The sequence below is a fragment of the Camelus bactrianus genome, chromosome 23, assembly GCF_048773025.1.
Source record: "Camelus bactrianus isolate YW-2024 breed Bactrian camel chromosome 23, ASM4877302v1, whole genome shotgun sequence".
Taxonomy (NCBI): Eukaryota; Metazoa; Chordata; class Mammalia; order Artiodactyla; family Camelidae; genus Camelus; species Camelus bactrianus.
The window spans coordinates 3,648,565-3,672,538 of record NC_133561.1 but is presented as its reverse complement, the minus strand read 5'-3'; the positions used below and the strand labels follow the sequence as shown (position 1 = coordinate 3,672,538).

General features: G+C 42.1%; 1 protein-coding gene across 4 annotated transcripts in view; it reads right to left on the bottom strand.

Moving 5' to 3' along the window:
• Window positions 1-23,974, bottom strand: part of DENND1B (DENN domain containing 1B) — a 213,106-nt gene that overhangs the window by 9,134 nt on the left and 179,998 nt on the right. For all 4 annotated transcript variants that reach the window (XM_045517634.2, XM_010956286.3, XM_010956287.3 and 1 more), the window contains 3 exons: window positions 23,818-23,886; window positions 21,430-21,486; window positions 20,495-20,602 (listed from right to left, as the gene is read on the bottom strand). In XM_045517634.2, coding sequence (XP_045373590.2) covers window positions 20,495-20,602; window positions 21,430-21,486; window positions 23,818-23,886 — 234 coding nt within the window. The remainder of the gene's footprint in view (window positions 1-20,494; window positions 20,603-21,429; window positions 21,487-23,817; window positions 23,887-23,974) is intronic.

Below are 23,974 nucleotides of genomic sequence, written 5' to 3'. Positions count from 1 at the left end.
GGCAGGAAGAAGGGGACGGTACCAGGCAAATCTGTATCTCAACCCTTACTTGCACCTCAAACCAATAAACAAAAACCACATCACTGGACGGAAAACACACACAGTCACTGGGTCTGTCAGTTCCCGAGCTAGGAACACCTGACTTAAAGTCACTCACTCCACCCCGCCACTCATCCCCTCGTTTCAATAATAAGCAGTATTCGCAATTTTGTTTTTTTTTAACCCCCACCCACACTCTCCCTCCCGTCAGGTATTTTAAAGCAATGCTTCTCAATCCTTAACGCACATCTGCATCTCTCGGAGACTGGTAAAAATGTAGTTTCTGGCTCCATAGTGGTTCTGAGTTTCTGCATTTCTAACAAGCTCTTAGGTGAGGTTGGTGCTGGTGGATCTGGATGTCACACACTGAACAGCAAGGCACTGAATTAAATTCTAGACAGCCCATCATTTCACCTGTAAATACTTCACTAAGTATCTTTAACAGAAAGATATTTCAGCACAACCAAAATATCATCATCATACATAACAAATTAATAATTACTCTTCAATACCTTACATTCCCTTATTACACCCCAAAATATTTTCGTTGGTTGATTTGGACCAGAGTCTCAGCAAGGTTGCACTTTATTTAGTCGACACACCTTTCAGGTCTGAGGACAACCCGTCCCACCTCCTCCTTCCTCGACGCCATTTGTGTCCTTTTCCATGTTATTTTACCCCCATTTCCTCTAGACTGGCAATTCCATCTGGAAGCTTGGTTAGATTAAGTTTCTGGGTTTTTCCCTCTGTTTTTGGCAAGAATTGCCCAGAACACACGGCCCAGGCAAAAGACCTGGTCACAATTTCACGCACAGAAGTGTATGGGGAACCGGAGCAAGTGAGCTCGGACTGCGGAGACCAGACTGTGTGCTCCTCAGGGCGTGTCGTGCACAGCCAGTAAGGGAACACCTTTACCCGGATCCGGACACCACAGATAGGTCATTACCAAAAATCTGCACCAAAACTAAAATATAAACGACTAAGAAATAGAAAAATAATCTCAACACACACAATAAAATTAAAACTATATATACATTTTTGACATGACTGTAGCTTTTCGCAAAGCAGTGCACATCTTCACTTTTCCACGTGCCTTTTCTATAAGGATTAACAGTTGCAGATGCCAGTGGACTGAATCTGTATATTATATGTATTCAGAAAAAATACACTATCCTGTTTCAGATCTGGGCAGAAATCTCACAGTAAGAGGTGTACGACGGGAATGTTTCTAAGGCCCAATGAACACTTTCAACATAAATTATTAGCCAGAACTCCCTAAACTAGGCACCAGGACAGTTATAATACGGCTCACACTTGGGAACAGGGGCTTTTTAAAAAAAAGTGATCACGAAATAGATTAAGAGAGAGAGCTAAAGGCAGTCAACACGATGAAAAAAATGAGAAGAAAAAATAAGTTGATTTCCATTAAAAAAAAAAAAGCCCTATAAATATTCTTTCAGAATTGAGCTAAAGGACGGGACATGACACAGGCGCCTGGAACACAGGCTGACGTCACAGGTGCCTCCCATCGCCCGCGTGTCTGCCGTTATGTGAGCTTTTCTCTTTTCTGTATTTTGAAATGTTTGGAGGTTTTCTCCATACATTTTTATGAAAAAGGGGGAAGACTTTTTCCTTTCTTCTTGATCAGGATACTAATCATCAGGTTTCTTAAATTTATTGCCACAAGAAACAAGACTGTAACACTGGTTCCCGCCACCTCCAATCCCGAGGAAGCGCTAACAGTCAGACGCTAACGACACTGTCTGAGTGTCCGTAAAACTAGCAATCAGCCTCTTTTAATTCTCAAATTCAAGCTTTTCAAGTTCTGACATTTTAAAACTGATCAACATTTTAGGAAATGAAGGTATTTTAGTTAATAACGAAATTACAGAAAAAGAAAAAAGTGACATTGTACGTATCTTGGTCCTTGGTCCCGCACTGGTTTTCCTTTGGTCTGTTACTTTAGTGGATTTGATAACAGTAATCAGACCTGACCTGGAGATTCATAAAGGCCCTTAAGTAATACCTTACTTAGACAAACAACTCTCAAAAATGCACACATGCTGTTTCTGCCAAATGAAACACAACCACTTCAACCACCCAAACATCTTACAACATACATGGAACAGAACACAACTAAAATCAGTCAAGAGGATCTCTCTCCATCCTTCGACGCACCAGCATCAAATTTTATTTTTAAAACCTAAATATACATTTGTCAGAACGTTCTGCAATGTGTTACTTTTTTAAAACCTCGTATCTGATCCTTTTACTCCCTGGATTGATTAAAAGCCTGAGTTCCCTTCAAGATAAAGGTGAAACTTCCTGGCATTAAGGACACTCCCAGCCAAACACGGTCCAGATCTACCACCAAAAACGCTAAAAATTCAGAGAAAAATTCAGAGAGACCAGCCGCAGCCCCACTTTCAGGGCATGCACAGCCACAGCAGGCAGAGGCTTTCCATAAAAATTTGTTGGAGGAAAACAGAAGGACAAATGCCTTGCTGATGCTCTTCGTTCCTGGGCTGTGCAGTCCAGCACTGCATCTGCCCACCTGGCTCCTGGGTCCGCTGCTCTGATGCTCGAGGTGTTGCCACGGTCCGCCTGCACTGCTGATACCTGCCCTCATTTGTGCCACCACAGGACCTTTGCACGGACTGATTCCCCTGCCTGAAATCTCCCCTCTTACACTCATCCCTCCTCCTGTCCCCATTGTCCCTGCCACTACACAGCTACTCTCACGTGATGATCTGTAACTGCCCACGCCCTGAGCCTCTCCCATCTGCTGCGACAGTCCCTAAGCTGAGATCTTTTCAGAGGCAAGCTTGACAGTGCTCTGCTCCACCTCACAGGCCTTACTCAGCCCGGAGGGACCTGGCCAAGGCAACCTCTCTGAGAACCTCAGCTGCTGCCAGGCGTTCGCTCCAGCATCATCACACCGCCCTCCGCTCGCCGGCCTCTGCCCTGCCCTTCCCACGTGCTGTGTGTCCAGTAGAACCTCCCTCTCCCTGGCTTCTCCCCTCTTTTTCTAGTTATCCTTCATTTCCTGACTCAAGTGCTCCCCGCTTGCCTTCCTCTCAGTTCACAAAGCAAACTCAAGTACTGTACACAGTTAACTGATGTTCTTGCTGCTCCATGTAAATAATCAGGCCAGACCCAATCACAACAGCCTGCTTTTTGTGATCAAGAATCATCTTTGAGATCATGATGATCACAAGTGGGGAGACTGTCAGGAAAATTGTGAAAGACAGTGAAATGGGCCCCAAATGGCTGGTTTCCTCTCTGAGGAATGTGGGTGCGGTCCAGCACTCCTCTGCAGGATGAGCTGAGGCTGGGAGGGCCGCACCATCCACACTCACTATTTATAACCCTGTACAGACAGAAGGTAACTGAGGACTGATGGTAATGCAAATGCTTCTCTGCAGAGATGCAAGCGAGTTTTGCCCAGTGGAGACGCAGTTACCACGGCGTGGACACCGACAGCGTCGGCGTGGTCAGCGCACGCTCAGCACGCCCGCCTGTCCGGGGTGCTGCTCTCTGGACTCTCCTTTGCACCAGTTTTTTTTACAGCTCACTGGTTTCCTCATCAGCCAATGAACCAGATCAAATAGGGGAGTTATAATTCTACCCTTTAAGACAAATTTTGCTTTAAAGTAGGCAGTTAGTGTTTCCTGAATAAATGAATATCTCCATACATAGCAGGTAGTTTCTGTTGAGTACTCAGGTGAACTTAAAAACTGATAAAAAAAAAATCACACAAAGAAGACAGTTTTAAGCTGACTGATATCGGCCCTTCCAGTACCCACGAGGCACAGAGGAGTAGGGCGTTCATTTATTCAACAAAGATTAAAGAAATGCCTTTCGTGCCAGGCACTGGGCTAAGTGCCAGTGCGATGATGGCCAAGAACAGGGCTCCGTGCCCCGAGGAAGATCATGGTCTAGTAAACAAAACGTGAATTAAATCGAATAATCATAAAACAAGCATAATGTTACGACTGCAGCAACTTGTACTGAACTATGATTACTATGAGGAGTCTGACCTGCTCAGGGAGGTCGAGGGAAGGCTTTCCCTGAGGCACATTTGAGTTGAGCACTGGAGGGTAGTAGGCAAGAAGATGAGAAGAGGAAACAAGATGTGCAAAGGTCCTGTGGTGGGACGGTCAGAGCAAGCTCAATGGACTCAAAGACGCTGCTGGTGCCCTGTGGGTTGGAGCCCAAGTCAGTGCACGGGGTTATTCAAGGGCCCGTTAATTTTGCAGTTCTCCTTGTCATCACTAGATGGCAGAGACATGCTAAGACAGCAAAAGGCTGGATGGATTTCAATCTATGGAGGGTTACAGAAGTGGGGAGATCAGAGACCTGGTAGGGAAGAGTGCGAGGTGAGAGAGTGGGGGCGGGCAGAGGCAGGGGACAGACCCCGACTGGCAACTGTTGTTTTCCTTCAGGAGAGGTCCCGTCCCTGGAGGACCTACCAGAAGCTACCCTCTGTAGAGGCCTTCAAAGTGGGCAGCAGCCACGTCTCACCTGTTTTAGTTCTTAGCACCTCTTCCCGCCACAAACATCCATCAAGCACCTACTCCTCGTGTGCTTCTTCCACGCTGTGAGTCACACACAAAAAAGAAACAGAACTTCCCCTTCTTGAGATTTTCAAAAAAGACATGGTGAACATGCCAAAATACTGAATACAACAAAACACTGACAAATATAAACTAACTGTTGCTTGATACAACTGCACTCAGCCTTCTGATCACAGATAAAAACGCCTGTAATTGACCATCAATACCGATCACGGTTAATGTCAAAGTGTAACATTCCTAAGAAGCAAGTTCCGTCAGCAGACTGAAAAAACTAACAACACAGAACTATAATTACATCTTACAAGTAACAGTAAACTCTGGGGCCAGTCAGGAGGTGTAGAAGTTTCTGGACTGTTCAGACCTGGTGCAGTTGGAACTTTAGCCGTGGTCACTCACGAGGGACCCAGAGGCCATGCCAACCAGCAAACAACTACTGGCATTTGCAACTCTCTTGGGAGCCAGCACTACACAAAAAAATGGTGCCATTTTTTGGGTGCAAAAACACATTGTAAGAAAAAATAAGCAGAGTTTTACTTCTCTCTGATGCAAAGAATTAAAAATAAGATGGGGAACTGGATGTCACGTGTCCTCAATCAGACTCCCAATGCATATAATTTTAAAATAAAATAAAATTTTTCTTGCATGGAAATGTAAAATGTCAAGTGCAAATCTAGTCTATGTGAAACATTCACATAATTGGGGGAGTAATATGCACTTGTATAGCAAGGGATGCTTACTGAGAAGGTAAAAAATCCTTAATTCGTGCAAAAAAAAAAACCCCCAAGGCTATCAGTGTGGAAGGAAACTTCTCAGAGAAGACACCCTATGGGAGAAGCACAGCCTACAGGGAGCCGTGAGTGAAGCCAAGAAAACGGCCTGGCACAGCCAGCTGGAGGTGTAGGTCGCAGCACCACCAAACGTCCGCCGGAGAGGCGTCAGGAAGTAGGTGTGGTCCGGTTACAAGAAGGTACAACTGCAAGACCAGCGGTTCCTTCCTTTTCCTGACGATGGTCTCCCCAAAGCACATCAGAGGGCAGGAGGGTGAGGACCCGTTGTCCCCGGATGCCCAAGGAGTCTGTTAGTCCTGCAGTTACCATTTTTGTCACTAGATGGCAGACAAACACTAAGGCAAGGTGCTGGGTAAGTTTAAATCCATAGGGGGGTTCAAGGGTCGGGGAATAGGGATTCAGGCAGATGAATGGGAAAATACAATTTTTTACACTTCATAAAGTTGCTATATATGTTTCTATTATATATACTTGTAATATATGAATTTTTTGAAAGTAGTTATTCTCTGTGCTACTGGCCCCATTTCAGAGTTGAAGTAACTGAGGTCCAGAGTGTTACCATGCTCACCGAAGTCTACAGCAACCCCCTGAGCTCATGCATTTTGTAGCCTAAGACAAAAAAAAAATCCTTGTGTGAAATAATACGAGAATAAATGATAAAGCAGTCGATACCTTAAAAATGCAGTTTACAATTTGAAAAGAGGCTTAAAAACACGTGTGTTGTAAGTGACTTACCCATGACTGGCCTGCTTGAGGGTGTTAGATGCTTTATATACCACGCTTTAAACATCTACTTCACCACAGACTTTGGTGAGCATTTCCCCTACTTTACACATTAGGGAACCAACAGCCTAACAAGGTAAACTGTCTTGGGCAAGGCTAGACAACTAGTGACGGACCGAAGACCCCAACCCAGGTGATCTGATTCCCTGAAGGGAACCCTTTTCCTTCTAATTACGCCAGGTAAGTGAGTCCTTAGAGACTCAGAGGAAAGAAATGTCTGGGAATTGACCTGAGAAAGACTCTTAAATGGCAAGCTTTAACCTCATTTTGAAAACCAGTGGTAAGTACAGAATGATGGCGAGCGCTAACGTTCCAGGTAGGTGAGGTGGCAGGGTGACGACGTGAGGGAGGAACACACTTTTCCGGAGATACTTCTGTCGGGGCGAAAAGGACACCGGAAAGGTTGGCCAGGCACGTGCTTGGTGAAGTCTGATGAACTCAGGTGACGAGGGTTGTTATTATTCAGTTAAGGAAACAGGATTGAACAGAAGCATCAGAATTACTTCTGAGCACGTGAGTGCCACGTGGGACTCGCTCAGGAGTGGAGACTCTGAAGTGGTCCAGACACAGCCAAGAACCCTCAATCAGGGCTCCCAGCCCACGGTGGTCTCACCTCCTTTGCCAGCTTCATTCACATTCTCCATCACTCAGCGGTCACCTGATACATGCTCTCTTATGAAAGCAGTGTTTTTGAGTACTTTCCTGTCTTACCAAATCCTTGAGACCAAGAATCATAACTTTTAATTCATTTTGCTTCTAATTCCACTCCTGTTTTGAATGCAAAAAGCAGCAAAACAATGTCAACTCCCATCTTAACAATGAGAAAAGGCTGGATGATCTTTAAAAAAATCATAGCTTTTCTTGAACCCATCAGAATGCTGAGTTGTAAGGCAACCAAGAGAAGTAAATCCCACAGAGTAACACTGAGGAGAGGTAAGAAACAGGACTTGTTTCATCCTTGGAAAAGTGGGCATGCACGTGCGCACGCACACTGGGCAGCTGGCGCATACACAGGGAAGGAGAAATGTGCTAAAATGCACTGGCGTCTTAGAGACTGAGTCTGGACTAACAAGGCCGTTTGGAACAGCTGGGAGTCTCCAAAACAAGAGCCCTTTGCACCTGCGAGCTCTTTCCCACAGATCAGTCCTGCAACTTTATTTGCCAAACCAGGCAACCCTCCCGCCCGGTGCTGCAGGGATTGTCTGGGGATGAGAGAGGAGACTGAAGTGCTCCCCTCAAGGGTGCAGGCCCGCAGCGGGTGAGATGCTGCTGCAGGGACCAGCACAAAGCCCCGCTGACTCGAAGAACATTCATTTGTGCACAGCAAAAGCCTTCAGCTGCTGGCAGATGTCAGCAAACTCAACCCCAAGACCACGGGGGAGGCAGAGAGGCACAAACTCTACATCCCAGGGAGGAGCAGGAGACCCTGTCAGGCACAGAGTCCTACATGGAAACCAGCACAGGTCTACGCCCAGGGAGGGGCAGGCAGCCCGCAAAGTGCCCAGGACCAATCACGTGTGTAACGGGGTTGAGGGAGAGGAGGGAGGGGAGGGAGGGATGCTGAGAAAGCCCCGTGCCTGAGGCACAGGGGCACCTGGCCTGCTGAGACTGAAGCTGGACCAGAGCACAGAAAACCCATAAAGTGAGGACCAAGTGACCAGTGCAGAAGCTAACGGCTGAGGGAGGGGGTCAACACTGGGAGAGCCACCTTGTGGCTCAGGGGCACAGGGACTGCCGACAACTGAGGGCAAGGGAGAAACACTAAGGAGACACTTCCAGGGCCTCCCCGGAGGTCCTGCACTCTAAACACGGGATAACAGCCGCCTACGGCAGGTAGTGACGTCAACAACAAAACCCCAACCAGCTCAGCTTGTGACGGACTCAACCGTGTGCACGAATGGCATCCCACCATTTCTAGGTGTGAGCACTACTGAACTTACTCTCTACTACTTTTTTACATGGGGGGTCCATCACTCAAGAACTATCAAACGTAAAAAGAAAAAAATAAAAAGGTGTCTAATGCACATGAACAGATGGGATGACAGCAGAGAGATGAAATTGAGGAAAGAGTCAAGTTGAATGATAGAGATTTAAAACACATGATATAAAAGATGAAGAATTCTTTTGATGGGCTCATCAGCAATTTAAAACAGGCCAATAAAAATTATCCAAACTGGCATTTCTATACACTAACAATGATATAACTATCTTAAAAAGAAACAAAGACAATCCCATTTGCAACAGCATCAAAAACAATAAAATATTATGAAATAAATATATCCAAGGAAGTGAATGATCTATACAACAAACAGTTTAAGACACTGATGAAAGAAACTGATGAAGATACAAATAAATGGAAAGACATCCCATGTTCATGGACAGGAAGAGTTAATACTGTCAAAATGTCCACACCACCCAAAGCCAGCCACAGAATCAATGCAATTACTATGAAAATTCCCATGGTGATTTTCACAAAAACAGGAAAAAAAAATCCTAAAACTCATATGGAACCACAAAAGACCCTGGATAACCAAATCAATCTTGAGAAAGAACAAAGTTGAACCACCATAGTCCTGATTTTAAACTACATTACAAAGCTACAGTAATTAAAGCAGTATGTTATTGGTGTGAAAACCAATGGAACAGAATCATGAGCCCAGAAATAATCCCATGCACTGTGGTCAAGTAACATTTGGCTCAGGGGAGTCGAGAACACTCAGTGGTGTAAAGGTAGTCTGTTCAGTACCCGGTGCTGGGAAACTGGATATTCACATGCAGAAGAACTTGATCTCACGTCACTCATGCAAGTTAACTCAAAATGGGTTAAGGACTTAAATGTAAGACCTGAAATTGTAAACCCCTCGAACAGCAGAAAACATAGGGGGAAAGCCCCCTGTCGTTGGACTTGAAAATGATGTTTTGGCGAGGACACCAAAAGCACAAGCAACAAAAGCCAAAGTCAACAAGTGGGACCACATCCAACTAACACGCGTCCTCACAGCAGAAGAAATGATCAACAGAATGAAAATGTCTCCCATTCTCATGGAATGGAAGAAAATATTTGCAAATCACATATCTAAGGAGGGGTTAACATACAGAATACATAAGAAACTCACATACTGCATAAAATAGCAAATATAATAATGATTATCTGATTAAAAATGTGCACAGGACTGGAATAGACATTTTTCCAAAGACATGGCCATGCAAAAGGTCATCGAGGACATGAGAAGGTGCTCAGTGTCACTAACCAACAGGAAAATGCCAATCAAAACTGCAGTGAGTAACATCTCACACCTGTCAGAATGGTTAGTGTTAAAAAGACAGAAGATGCGGAGAAAATGAATCTGTGTGCGCCGCTGATGGGAATGTAAACTGGTGCAGCCATTGTGGAAAACCATATGGTGGTTCCCAAAAGACTAAAAACAGAATTACTGTATGTCAGCAATTCCACTCCTGGGTGTTCATCAGAAGGAAATGAAATCACTGTCTCCTGGAGACATCCGCACATGTTCACAGCAGCACTAATCACAACAGCCAAGATGTGGAAACAACCTAAGCGTCCATTAACAGATGAATAAAGAAGCTGTGGGATACATACACACACACACACACACACACACACACACACACACACACACACACACAAGAATACTATGCAGCCATAAAAAAGAATGAAGTAATGCCATTTGCAGCAACATGGATGGACTGAGAGATTATCATACTAAGTGAAGTCAGTCAGGCAGAGAAAGACAAATACCATATGTTATCACTTATATGTGGAATCTAAAAAAAATGACACAAATCAACTTATCTACAAAACAGAAATTCACTCAGAGACACAGAAAAGAAATTTATGGTTACCTAATGGGAAAGGCAGGGAGGGAGAGAGGGATAAATTAGGAGTTTGGGATTAACATAGACACACTACTATGTATAAAACAGATAAACAGCAAGGTCCTACTGTACAGCACAGGGAACTATATTCAATACCTTGTAATAACCTATAATGGAAAAGAATCTGAAAAAGAACATATATATTCACTTATATATACTCAGTTATATGTATTATATGTATTATACCTTCAGTTCTGTATGTATAACTGAGTCACTATGCTGCACACCAGGAAGCAGAGCAACGTAAGCCAACTGTGCTTTCATCAACAAAACCCCCGCCCAACGGCGGCAGCGGACCAGCCACTCTGAAGGACTCTCCCCCCTGCTGCGGTTGACGGGTGCAGGTCTCATGACTCACCCGTGTTCGTATAGCTGTGAACTAAGACTTTTAAGCCAACCTTTAAGGACTGTTGGTGTGCCAAATAATTATGTTACCTATAAATATTTAAAATATATTGTTTCATTATTTTCCTCTTCTTTAATGTTTGAAAAAGCAAATTTTAAAAGAGCTTGTGCAGTAACTTTGCAGTTCTGAAAGATTATTGATTAGTGTAAATACAAGAAATTATATAAGACTATCAAAACATCATTCCCAAGCTAAATAAATAAATAATCCTTTGACAAATGGCACACTCTCTGCAATTTCACTTCTGCTGACAGGGTTTCAATATTTTAACATTTTAAAAGGTTTCTTAATACACAACGAGTCCACTGAAGTTTCAGCGAAACCTAGAATTCGATTCCTTTCTCTGGCTGATGTGAAGATGGCTACGCTGGGCAGAATGAGCAACTAAAACGCCGGCACTGACCATAACACACCCACCGCGTCTCCACTCAACTTAATGAACTATGTTTGCAAAACGTGCATAGCTAAGGATTAAAATACCTAATTTCTAAAATAACTACAGCTGGATCTCACTTTTCAGATTACCATAATATATACTTAGCATAAATGTGTGTGTACGTGTGGAGAGTCTCAAAATGGTGTCAGTATTGACTGTAGAAAGAACCTTGACAGAAATTGCAATTATAGTTTGGCACCAAATGCATTATTTTACAAATGTTAAAGATACTAATAAGGGCAAAGAGGGAAGGGGGTTCTGCAAAATGACCAGGATTAGACCCAAGTGTTAGGAAAAACACGAAGAGCTTCCAGAGAAGTCTGCACCCCAAGGGGCCCCATTTTGTCTCCTGTTAAGATACATCTGCATTATTCTAATATTTTATGTTCTGTATCAGGAAATACAACCAAGTGTAAAAAACAAAAATACAGTTCAGATCAGACTAAGATGCTCTAATTCTCTGCAGCTGCACATCTATCGACGTTCTTGGCAACTCCTCTCTCGGGGACAGCAGCAGTAACCCCTCCAAAGACGAGACTCGCTTTTCCTTTCATCGGCGTTAATGCTGTTCTCTGACCAACATTTAAAGCAATTATTACACACAAAACAGGAAGAAAACCATCATTTCTGTATCCCTGGCATCCTGGGAGGAAATAAGAATCTGTCTATAAAAATTGAGTACTTTTAGAATAGAGAGCTGTTGTTAATTTCACCAAACGCCCTTAAAATAATTAAAGATATAACAAGAAAAAGCTCTCACAAAATTAAACAGAACAGAAAGATACTGGTGATTACTGATGCAAAGTCTAGAATGGTAATTAATACTCAATATATTTTCCAAGTGGAAAATTTAAGTTCCTCTATTTTTGTTTCAAGACTTTGTGACAGCCATTTGTGGCAATAAATTGGAAGAGTAAAATTATAACATTAAAAAGGCACATTTCAACCTAAAAATATCTTATAAAATATAGGGAACACGTTCATACAAGCCTTTTTAATACACTAGGTATTGTTCGGCAGGGCTTAGGGTTAACATTATAAAAATGAAGTCCCGGCCAGTCGCTGAAAGGAGTTGGTTTTGATTATTCCTTTGAAAGAATAATGTCCTTGAATGATTTGATGATAATATAAATGTCCCAAATGTGTATTCTATTCAGTTTTTAAAGAGAAAGGCAAATTTTATACCTATAAATTTTGTCTTACACAACCATCTCCTTTCAAGAAGAGAAAATATTATCTAATACTCACTAGAGGGCACCCTTGTAATCCACAACTGAAATTTAGGGGAGGTGGGTGAGGGCACAGATTTAACCACAAATTTGACATGTTGGAAATTAATGTTATTTCAACAGAAAACAATAGAGAACAGTAACTTTCTTTAAAACAACAATAAGGTACCCATATTTTCAAACTGGACTTAAAAGAGCAATCCTATGAATCAGCGACATTAGTGTAAATTAGACCATATGTGTGCTATGTGAGTGACTTTGGATCAAAGATTGACCAACCACGTTTTCATTTAGGCAGTAATTTTTGTGGGCATCTTTGAAAAGAAATGCACTTAAATTATTTTAGAAAACATTTTATCATTTGAAACTCTAATACTTTCTCTAATTTTTCTCTAGTTTACTTCTCTAGTACTTCTCATCACTTAAATTCAACACTTTAGCTTAATCATAATAGCAGAATTCTCAGCACTGAGCCAAAGTAAACAGAGCGCTAAAAATAAAAAATTAAGGTTTTTTTTTGGCTGCCATAGTTTGGTTAAACCTATTTTTATTATTTGGTAAGATTTATATTATTTTTCCAAGTGTCTGGACCTCCCCCTTCATACACACATCCCCCCCCCCCCCCCGGAGGTCACAATTATTTTTCTCATTGTGATTTACAGCCACTGTTTTCTTGGTCAGAAGAACCGAGTGGCTACTACTCTTTACAAACCAATGACTATGCCTTTTCTTTCTTGACCAATAAAGCAAAGCTATTCAATGGACTGTATTTTTCCAAAGATCCCAATGAGTGAGTCATTTTCTGAAGTCCATGATGTCACCTGAGCAAGAAACACTGTCCTCAGTTACATTCATTTTATCCCAGATTCCACTGAGTTTCAAGGAAGCAAAGTATGTCATAGACACACTGCACCAACCACACCCTGCTAGATGTGACTACCCTGTCATATACTGTGTTTAGGAACTAAGCAATGTAGAGAATCTGCATTTTCATCTTTTCTTATAAATTTCACAGAAACTTAATTTCATTGGTAGTATTTCAAAAATATGAGATATATTATCTGTAAAATGTAAACCACCTGATTGCACATATTTAAAACATGCTTACATAATGGGATTTAAGCTCCCATTCAACTGAGATGTAGCTTTGAAATGCCTGACCTGCAAGTCTTTACGTGCCAAAAAGGCATACGGAACTTCTAAGAGCATTCTTTAAAGATGAAATTGCATTATTCATCAGTTGTAAAATGAGTCACTGCTGTTGTGCTATATTCCAAATCCATTAGGATGATTTATAAACCAGTAAATACACAAGGACTCAAAAAGATAACAGTTTCATTTGAAGTGTACATATCACCTTGTTTAACAGGTAAAAAATGGAAAATCACATAGATCATATTTTAATAAACATCTTTATTTGTGTACTCAAAAGAACTATTCATATCTCAGACTATTTGTCTGTATGTGAATTTGTCTATATGGTCTTATTAGGGAAAATTATGACTACTGAGTATATTCCTGTTTGTAAACACTGTGTTTGGGTTAAAGTCTTGCCTTCATTCCAAGTGTGGGTTCTTGTCAACAGTCACATGCTCTATACTACAGAACAAATGCAAAAATAATCTTCATTCATATTTTCTCATGCAGCTTTTATGTAACTAATTGGATAGGTTGGGAATGAACCTGAGTGGATTGCTCCTTGTCCCAGACACGAACTAGTTAAGGGTGATGCGTGTGCCGAGGTTTCAATGGGGCTTAATGACAAAAAGCTTCAATCCTCTGCTGTCACTAGATTTTGCCGCGGTGGCTTTGCTTGCTTAGGGCCATCCATCTGTTAATGCTGACTTGTAATTCAGCTACGTTCCTGCCTGCAGTTCACGAGTCTAGCTGGTGTGCGTGTGTGCGTGAGAGACACTGCAGCTACTAGAGTAAGATACTAATGGCTCATACTATCAAATATGAAGCGGTATCTTCAGCTCATATAAATTTTGCATCATTTAGTTTCTCATTCTTAGAAAATTCCAATACATTTTCACAAGTAAGTATTTTAAGACATAATCTTAGATGATAGATGTAGTCTTCACTAAGTCTACAGTATTTTGTTCTAAAATAAAATTGATGAAAGAAGGGAAGTACGCAGTCGAGATTAAAACGGTTCTGCACCATGACCAGTGCGGTATTCTCCCTGGACCCAAACGGGCCCTGTTTTCAATAAAACCAGAGGAGGATCCTGTCCCTGGAGTCCTGTTAGGCGGGGGCTGCTGCTGGAACTGTCATCGCCGCACAAAAGGGGAAAGGGCTGGGTTTTACACGGGGAAGCCTAATTGGGAGACCTTCACAGCTGCACCTGACGTTTATTTGAGCCTCGTCAACAAAACGGGAAATAACCACACTCATCAGCAGAGCCACACAAGTGACTGCGCGTTAGGAATGGACAGAGATTCACAGTCTTACTGCAAAAGCAAGCTCAGGAACGGAAAGCAGGCTGAGTACAGCACGTTTGATTCTTGTTCTTTTCTACAGAACCCAGATAATAAAACTTTATTTATTTTTTTACTTTAAAATACGTTCTCGGAATTTACATTACCAAAATCTCAATTCTCTCTTTTGAAAAACAGATAAAACTAAAGTGTTTCATTTACCCAAGTCTAGCTGGAAAACTGGAAATGTAAAGTTCTTCACGCAGCCCAGAGTGACTTCTCAAACAGACAAGCAAACAAGCTAGGAGAGATGTCAGCCAAGTCCATATTCTGCATTTAGATAATGGGTCCGACAATAAAATGACATAATCAAGGTCTTATAAACTAGGAAAGCTGTACATTTCTTTCCAAATCACAAACTGAGGTCCCTACGTGGAATGAAGACAGACAATCTGGGGGTCCCCACTGCTGCAGCGGCTGCAGGACTGTTAGTAGTGACTCTGGACATAACTCAGGAGAGCGAAGAAAGGCAGAGGGTGCCGCTGCTGTAAAACACCCGCAGCTCAAGATACGTGCACATGGGTGACGGGCAGCTGCCGGTTACTTAATGCCTGTGGCGTGGCAGACACTTTAGACACATTACCACTAACGCCAGCAGCATCCTAGGAAAACGGCACGTATTGCTACCACCAACTCACCAGGGGAGAAACGAAGGCTCAGAGAAGGTGCGTTCTCTCCAGGCTACATGCTAGGACTTCCTTCAGAGTCGAGCCTCTCTGGCTGCAGGCCCCGCGCCCCGGCCCGGCTGCCGCTCGCCCACCAGCCCTCCACTCCGCACAAAGGCAGGGCGGACGCTCGTGCTCGGCACCGGCGCTCCAGGAGCAGTCTGCCGGCTTGTCAGCCCCTACTCGGCTAATTACGACCTGCAGAACTTTCGGCACATTTCTTGATCCCTCCCCCCACACCCCGTTTCTAAATCTGAAAAATGGGGATAATAGTTCCCACTCTGCTTGGATCGTTGGGAGTTTTAAATTAATCACATAACACACACAAACCTACACAGACAGCCTGCTAATCAAGGGACTGTCTCTTCCCCTCATGTTTTCCAGGGCTGCTCAAGTGCACTTTGATATTACTTCAACTCAGCAACAACTGAGGTTTGGAAAACAGTAGCAAGAACATCAGAATTACCTGGATCACCAAATCCCGCAGGCCTCTACATAATCTTGCTTTCTGGTAACTGTATTTACCACATAGCAAGTCTTTTAAGAGAATCTGGTCATGTAAATAATCAAATACAAGGAGGGGCCCAAGGCGTGGTTCCTTCCCGAGACCCCAGCACTAACATGAGGCAGAGATGCCACGGCAGGAAGAAAAGGGTGCATTCTCAGTTGACTTCTGCTTGTAGCCCTGCCCCTTGTTTAAGCAGTGCAACTGTCACGGGAAAGCTAAGGCAGCAGCTGGGAAGCTGAGGGGTCTCTGAAGATGCTGACGAACCCGAGCCCTTCACGCCGAAGGGGCCAAATAGAGAAGCCGGACTTCCTCCTCCTGAAACGGCCACGCTCCACCAGGAACTTGCGCCCGACTGCAAGCTCTCGGGGAACCGAAGTCACCTGCGCACCCGAGCACCCAGCCCCATCTCCTGAACAGCTTTCTTAGTCTCTGTGCATCACGACTCCTGGCGGCTCTGTTTCTTCTCTTTACTCTGGCTGCTAAGCAAGGGAACGGGCCTTGGCTTCTTACCACACTTTCCCTCTACCTTGGATCTTTTCTAGATGATTGGATTTTAATTCCTTAGTCTAAGATTCTTTGTAAGATATCAATTTATTTTGGAAATAGGCAGAATATAAACAAACATTAGTGTCTCTGACACATTGATTGATATCTAGATTCTCCCTTTAACCACATCTAACTATTTCCAGAACTGTGTACAACTTAAGTTGAAAATCTTACTGTGCTCCGATGCTACCATCATTACACTTTTTTGAGAGACAGGAGTGAAGGAGCTTACTGACCGGGAAATCGTCATAACACAGTATGCACACGGTTTGAGCACCAGCTTTCTGTCTCCTCCACAATCTACTGGATCATATTTTTTATTAAATCAATGAAATGGATTATCCCCAAAAAGTGAACCAAGGAAGCTTCTGCAATATCAGACCACAAAGAAAAGGCAGTAAAAAAAAAAATAACAAAAATGAATCTATGTACATATGTGCATGACTGGGACACTGTGCCGTACCCCAGAAATTGACACACTGTAACTCACTGTACTTCAATTAAAAAAAAAAAACTAAAATAAATAAATAAATAATTTTAAATAAATAAATAAATAGAATAACATAGAGGTCTGCAGACACACACAAAAAAAAAAAAAAAAAAAAAAAGAAAGAAAAAAGAAAAACAAAACAAAAGGCAGCAGACTATGTCGGACCCTCTTGATTTTTGCCCGTAATGCAGGTGGTGAACCCTAAGCTCACTTGCACTGCAGTCCTTCCATTTGTTCCAGCGGCTCATCTGCCCAGTGAGAACGGAGGCCGCGGCAGCCCCCTGGGGTAGGCTGACCTTAAACTTACCAAGCTTCAGATGTGTGGCACAAAGATCCAGCCTCTAACTGCTCAAAAATACAGATTTTCCTTTCTTCTTTTATTTTGCAAAGATGGCTTTTTGGCAAATAGCCTCATAAGGCTATTAGAAATAGCAGAAATCCTTTGAGAGACTGTCACAGTCCTTAAAATGCCTTCTCCGAGACCTGCTGTCCCTGTGCACACCTAGTCCCCCCAGGTGTCGTGGTGACGTGGTCCTCGCCCTGCCTCTCTGGCTGGAGCAGACTGAACCGCGGGCTGACGCGCGATCCGTGTGGACTGGTTACACACAAGAAACTGGATTTGGGAACTGTGGCCTCTTTTCAGTCGTCATTTGGACTGAGGGCCTGCAAGCTCAGTGACAGCGGCAGAGGGAAGCTGCGAAAGCCAGTCTACAGATGGCAGCGTGTACAGACATGCAACCGAAGGCACAACACAGAGCAGGTGAGACAGAGATCGAGAGAAGACGGTGTCACACCCCTCCCGGACCACTTCCCACGTCTCATTCCCATCCCACCACGCCTTACATCCACCCCTGCGCTTGGGTGTCCTAAGGAACACCTTTCTCCCTACAGTAAATGCCCTAGTACTGACTTATTTCATTCGTGTGTGTTTGCTGACACTAGAAAGTTAAAGAAATCATTCCAATCAGGGATTAGATGACAATTTCAATTTGAAGATACCATGGTCTGCTTTTACAAGGAAGCCGCTGACCACAAGCTGCCTGTAACTATCCACTCAAAGAGGTAAAATTCGTATTGCAAGAAAACACACATTCTGGCAGCTTTAGGGAAAAAAAAAGTAGGCGTGGAAAGTATGAAGGAAAAAACTGCCAACGGGCCCAAAATTTACCTCTTTGCTAAACAATCAAATTTTAATTATAGAAAAAATTTAAGCAAAAGCAAAATATTATAAATTATACTACTGGGTTGCAAACGGTTGAAAATGGAAAGTCAAAAAATTTAGCTGTTAAAATACATATATATGATGTGTCTGTGTATATGTATATATACATACACCTACGTATATAATGAGATTCACGTATACAAAGAAACATATACACTGCATACACACATTGCTTGAAACTCAAGTGTTTATCACTTTAAAAATAAAGATTATTATTCATACATTATCATCTGCACAGTAAGTCTAAATATGTTGGTTTAGCAAATTCAATCTACCAAGTAGGAAAATCGTATTATAATTATTAAAAGAATAAGCCTCACTTCTTTCAATTCTTGCTAAAGTCAGCATGTCATGTCTACCTGAAAACCATAAAATGTTAAATAATGAATGCAGACAACTAAATTAATGATATTATAATTCAAAGAAAACAAACAAAACCAGAAATCACTAATATATTTTATAATTAAATCATAAAATATGATCCCATGCTAAAAAAGGGAAGATTTAAAAATTTAAATATGAAGAGCTAAAAATAATTTTCTTAATTTAAAAGTGATATTTAGGACAGGCATTTCTCCAATTTGAGTGTTTTCTTTTTATCTTAAAGCATCCTAGAGGTAATAAAAAATCCCACTTTTTTCACATAAAAATCTAATTTATCATGATAAATATAACTTAAGTGTTCCAATATAAAGGCAGTAAACATTTTGGAGAAATTTTTAAGATGGCAAAGCTTAAGAGCAGACAAACAGGAAATGAACGTTCTAGTGATGGGACAAAAGTTAAGAAACTAAATGCCAATCCATCATTAATTTACAAGTTAATAAAAGTTTCCAAGTTAACGGTGGCAGTGAGAAGTTCCTACACTTGTGGAAAACTCTCTCACTGAAAGGCTTGTTTGGGGGCATACAGTCAGCACCCACCACCCATACTCCGCAGGGAGGCAACACTCACATATGGAAATGGACCCTTAACAGATGGATAAACCACAGAGAAGGCCCTTTGTATGTTATAAAAATAAGCCTCCTGAAGGCAGAGATTTTTTTTTTTAATGTTTTCCCAAAATACCTAGAATAGCATCTGGTGCATAACAGCTATTGAAATGACCGAACGCATGAGTCTCCTTTACACAGGCTGAGGTGCAGGGCAGCCTCCCTCCCTGGCTGGCTCCCCCGTTCCTAAAGACACAGGAAGCACTTTAGGGCATCTCCACCGCTGCCGCGTCTGCACGTCCATGGAAGCTCCCTGAGCACCAGCGCCGGCTCCTTGTCCGGCGCTGCCCCTAACTCGGTGTGAGATGTAGGGAAAGTGACTGACACTCTGGCCACCGACCTCCTCGACTGCAGGCTGCGGCGGCTGCAAGGAGTCAAGCTTTGCAGTTGCTTCCAGCGCTAAGATTCTGGGACTATAATCCACTTGCGAGCTCCTCTTAAGAGCTAGTTTTCTAAGGCCACTTAAAGTATGATTTGGTGTATAGCAATTTTGCTTCCTTAAAACCTACAGTAATAAACAAGTTTATACTGTATAGCACAGGGAAATATACTCAATATCCTGTAGTAGCTTATGGTGAAAAAGAATATGAAAATGAATACATGTATATTTATGTATGACTGAAGAACTGTGCTGTACACCAGAGGTAGAAATTCAAAACATAGCTGATAAAATCTGCAAAGATGTAATATGTAGTCAAATCAAACACACATATACACACACATAAATATTCGTATATGTGTAGTATTCATAGATTCAAATACACATCCTCAACATTGTAAACTGACTATACCTTAATAAAAAAAAAACTTAAAAGACAAACCTACAGTAGCAAGATATTTGTGATGCAAAATCAGAGATACGTACAGCTATGGTTATGGACATCTTCTACTTTAGGACAATATTTTAAGGAGCATTAGAAATAAGCAGAAGATTTAAATATTTATAACAAACAAAATTTTAGGACAACATTTTAAGTAGCATTAGATAGAAGCAGAAGCTTTAAATATTTATAGCAAATAAAATATCTAATTTTAGAAAAAGATAGATATACATTACTTCATATTCTAATTTCCATAGACTACCTTCACGGTCAGATCCCCTGTATGAGTTTCATCTTATTTCTGGACTAAAGGAAAGCTGTGATTTTGCTCTCATCACTAAGCCACGCACACTCTGGGGCAGCCGCACTGTCTCTCTCCGCTCGCTGGACCAGGAGGACACGACCTGGTGAAGTACACGGAGAGGCTGGTACCCGAGCCACTGGGCTCCCAGGCCCCCTGCACCTGCCTGGATGCTGCCTGCTCACCTCCTTGACCGGAATCACGGATTTTCTTAACATACGATAACAAATCGATGGGTCCAAAGCTGTTCCTAAAGAATTCACTGGAATTACATGATTTCAGAATTTGGGAGACAGGAAGGTAAACGACCTCACCTGGGCAAGCTTACGCCTTGCGAGGTTTTCCCCCTTTTCACTGTGTAACGTGTAAACTGGTGTGTACTGCACAGAACCAGAGCAAGTTCCATAATCTTCCTCGTTTTCCTGCACGTGAAGAAACATGCAAGTAATTACTTTAAAACACTCATTACTAAAGTTGTATGATTAAGAGACAAAGTATTGAATCAGATGCAAATAGCAAAGTCATGCTTGAGGTATAAGTTTAAAAGAAACTATTTAGGAAGAAAATGCATTCTTCTATACTATGAATTAATGATTTCCAAAATAATCTCTGATTCTTTTGAATAATCTGAATAAACTTTGTGTGAAGGGCATTCACTCTCCATCATCACAATGCGAGTTTTAAGCAGCATCTTCTCTCCAGAGGTAGAAATTCAAAATGTAACTGATAAAATCTGCGAAGATGCAATATGTAGTCAAATCAAACACACATACACATAAATATTCATATATGTGCAGTATTCACAGATTCAAATACACATCCTCAAACACCATCTTCTGTAAGTGAAGAACACCCTTCCACTTAAAGTAGCTACTATTGGAACAACCCTGTAAAGCCTGTCTTAATTCTGCACCAAAGACCATCTTTTTTAAAAAAATTCTCAGCTTGAAGCGAGAATTTCAATGGTGATATCAAGGCAATCAACTTTATGAAAACATACATCCTGTTAAAGCATCTTTGAAGATCTCCGTCGCTCGGTAATAAAACATGCAAACAATAAAGAGATTATTCAGTGGGTGCGTATAGCACGGCAGAGAGCTGCCAGAGGGCTTGTTATGAAAAATACATTCGTGAACAAAGGGCTAAGTATATTTCAAAAGTCATTAAGAACATAAATCTCGTGTGATTTGTAAAGTACAAGCTTCACACCAACGCGGGAAGCGAGGCGGAAGGAAAAGCCTGGACGTACCTTGTGTCTCAGCTTACTCTTCACTTCCTTTATCCCCTGCTTGGCGTGATTTTTAGCCTAGAAAATGAGAACACCAGGGTCTGGCTCAGCCGGGGTCCAGTACATGTAGAGAATGAGTGCATGAGATCTCACTCAATGTCAACTGCTAACCGGTCATATTATTTAGGAAAAGAACAAATGATAATCTGAAACTCGGTTTCAGGGACACGCACCCACTATCACACCCAAGTGAGGTGGTGAAAACCTGATTTGACTTTGTTTGCATGGAAATCAGACAGAGGCTAATAACACTGGGCCTTTTTACTAAAAAGAAAAATACCCACGAGTCAACCAGATCACTACTGCCCAGTCATAACCTGAAACTGTGACAAAAATAGGGAGGAAAAAAGTAAGCAGCTCACAGCAGCAGGCTACTGGGTAAATGTTTGGACTTGAAGAAACTCAGGCAACTTTACAAAGTGCTTTTACAGGCAGACACAAGTTTTCATTGGCAGAGCTATCTTAACGTTGTGGCTATCTCATAGACAGCTTTTCTGGGAAAACGGAGAAGTCCTGTAACAATTTAAAGGCTGTGCTCACGTTCCACAGGGACTCTGGCTCCAGCATCCGAGCCTGTGAGGTCCTGCTGTGGTTCCGGGGGGTACAACTTAGCCAAGGACCACTTGGGACTTTCAGAAAAGCTCAACCTCTGTTGCACTGGAAATTCCCACCCAAAAGAGAGGAGAAATTCACATTTATTTGTGTGTTTCCTCGGTGTTCGTGTGTGGAGTATCAAGCGTGCTTGATCTCATTTAATCGTGACACCTCTGTGAAGTTAGTACTATCATTATGACATTTTACAAACAGAAAAGTGGCTCCAAGGGTGTAAGTCCGCATGGTCTAGAGTCAAATCCATGTCTAAATCTAACTTCTTCCCATCTCAAAGCAGAAGGAGAAACTAAGGGTTTAAAAGTGCATCCACTGAATCTAAGCCTCCCGAAAGAAAAGGCTTCAGGAGTCTCAGTCCACAGGCGTGGAAGCTCAGCACGTTCAGCCAGACTTCAGCCAGGTTCCTTCCAGGAAGAGTCTCCCCAGTCCCCTGAGGGGCGAGGGATGGACCCTGTGTCCCTCCTGCTAGTGTCTGCAGGGCGCAGCAGAGTATCCGACACACAGAGAAGAATGTAAGCTCTAAAGTCATCAAAATATATTGTTCTATTACTAATTCAATCACATCGATGTATTGACTGAGAAAGTGTTTGAAGATAAAATTCTTATAAACTAATGCCTGGAACATTTCTAGAAATACAGAATATATACGAGCCACTGAATTTTAAAAAAAGCTTGACTGAATACCAAAGCACCAACTCCTGCTGGTCCCCTATGAGGGACACAGATGCACACAGGCACAGGGCTGAGACACAGGCGCCCACAGGCCCCACAGAAGCACACAAGAAGGAATATGCATTCTTTTTGTGTGGGGCTGGGAAATGTTTTTGAGGGGAAATAATACCTAAACTAGACTAAGTCTATAGGATGAATCGGTGTTTAGCAGGTGGATGGAAGCCAAGAAAAGGATGACCGCAAGCAGCAGGAATGGCTTGTGAAGAATGAAGAGGCAGAGAGGACATCTGGCGTTCCTGAAAGGAGCAGGAGCTGAGAGTCTGCAGAAGAGCAAGGCGGGGGATTCGGGGAAATGAAACAGGATGAAGGAGGGGCCACGCCCTGAAGGGTCTCGGTCATGACATTAAAGAGACTTTTATTTTGCTAATTATTTATTTATTGTGGTTGCTATTGATACTGGTGTTATTTTACTATAAGCCATGGAGCATCACTGAAGACTCTTGACGATGGAGAGTCAAAGAATCTTTGATGGAAGAGAACCTGCCATATTTTTAAAAGCGTTTTTCTGCTTAAGCCTCAAGTACCCAATGAGTATTGAAAATCTGGTCTCAAATGAAAGAATCAAATCTTTAAAATGGCATTTCATCATGGACTGTTTCAATCTGAGTGCAAAATTTTGCTGATAGCTTTGAAATAAAATGAAAAAACTTTCTAATTTTATTTTGGGGGTTAGTCTGGTGGGTATGAAATGATCTCTGTGGGGTTTTTTTCCCCCTTAAAGGAGGCACTGGGGATTGAACTCAGGACCTCATGTATGCCAAACATGTACTCTGTCACTGGGCTGTACCCAAGCCCCTTGAAGAATCATTCTTAGATTAAAGGACATATCCTGTCTATGCAATGATACAATTTTAATAGCTGAATTTGCTTTGGTCAATATTAACTCTAATTTCTTTTAAAGCTTATTTAAAGGAAAACAGAAAATATTCTAGACTTACATGTCTATCATCTAGGGAAATGTTATAAATTTTTATCAAAGGATTTTTTTAATATCAAAAGAAAACTTACAAATTTATACACGGTTCGTACAGCGGGAGTTGCTTTGGTCACTGCTGTGTTGAACAGTGCACCTCCTTTCTGCAAAGGTAAAACAAACGTTATTTCTAAACATTTCCGGCCAGACTGTTCCGAAAACAAAGCATTATTAATAGTATAGAAAAAGAGC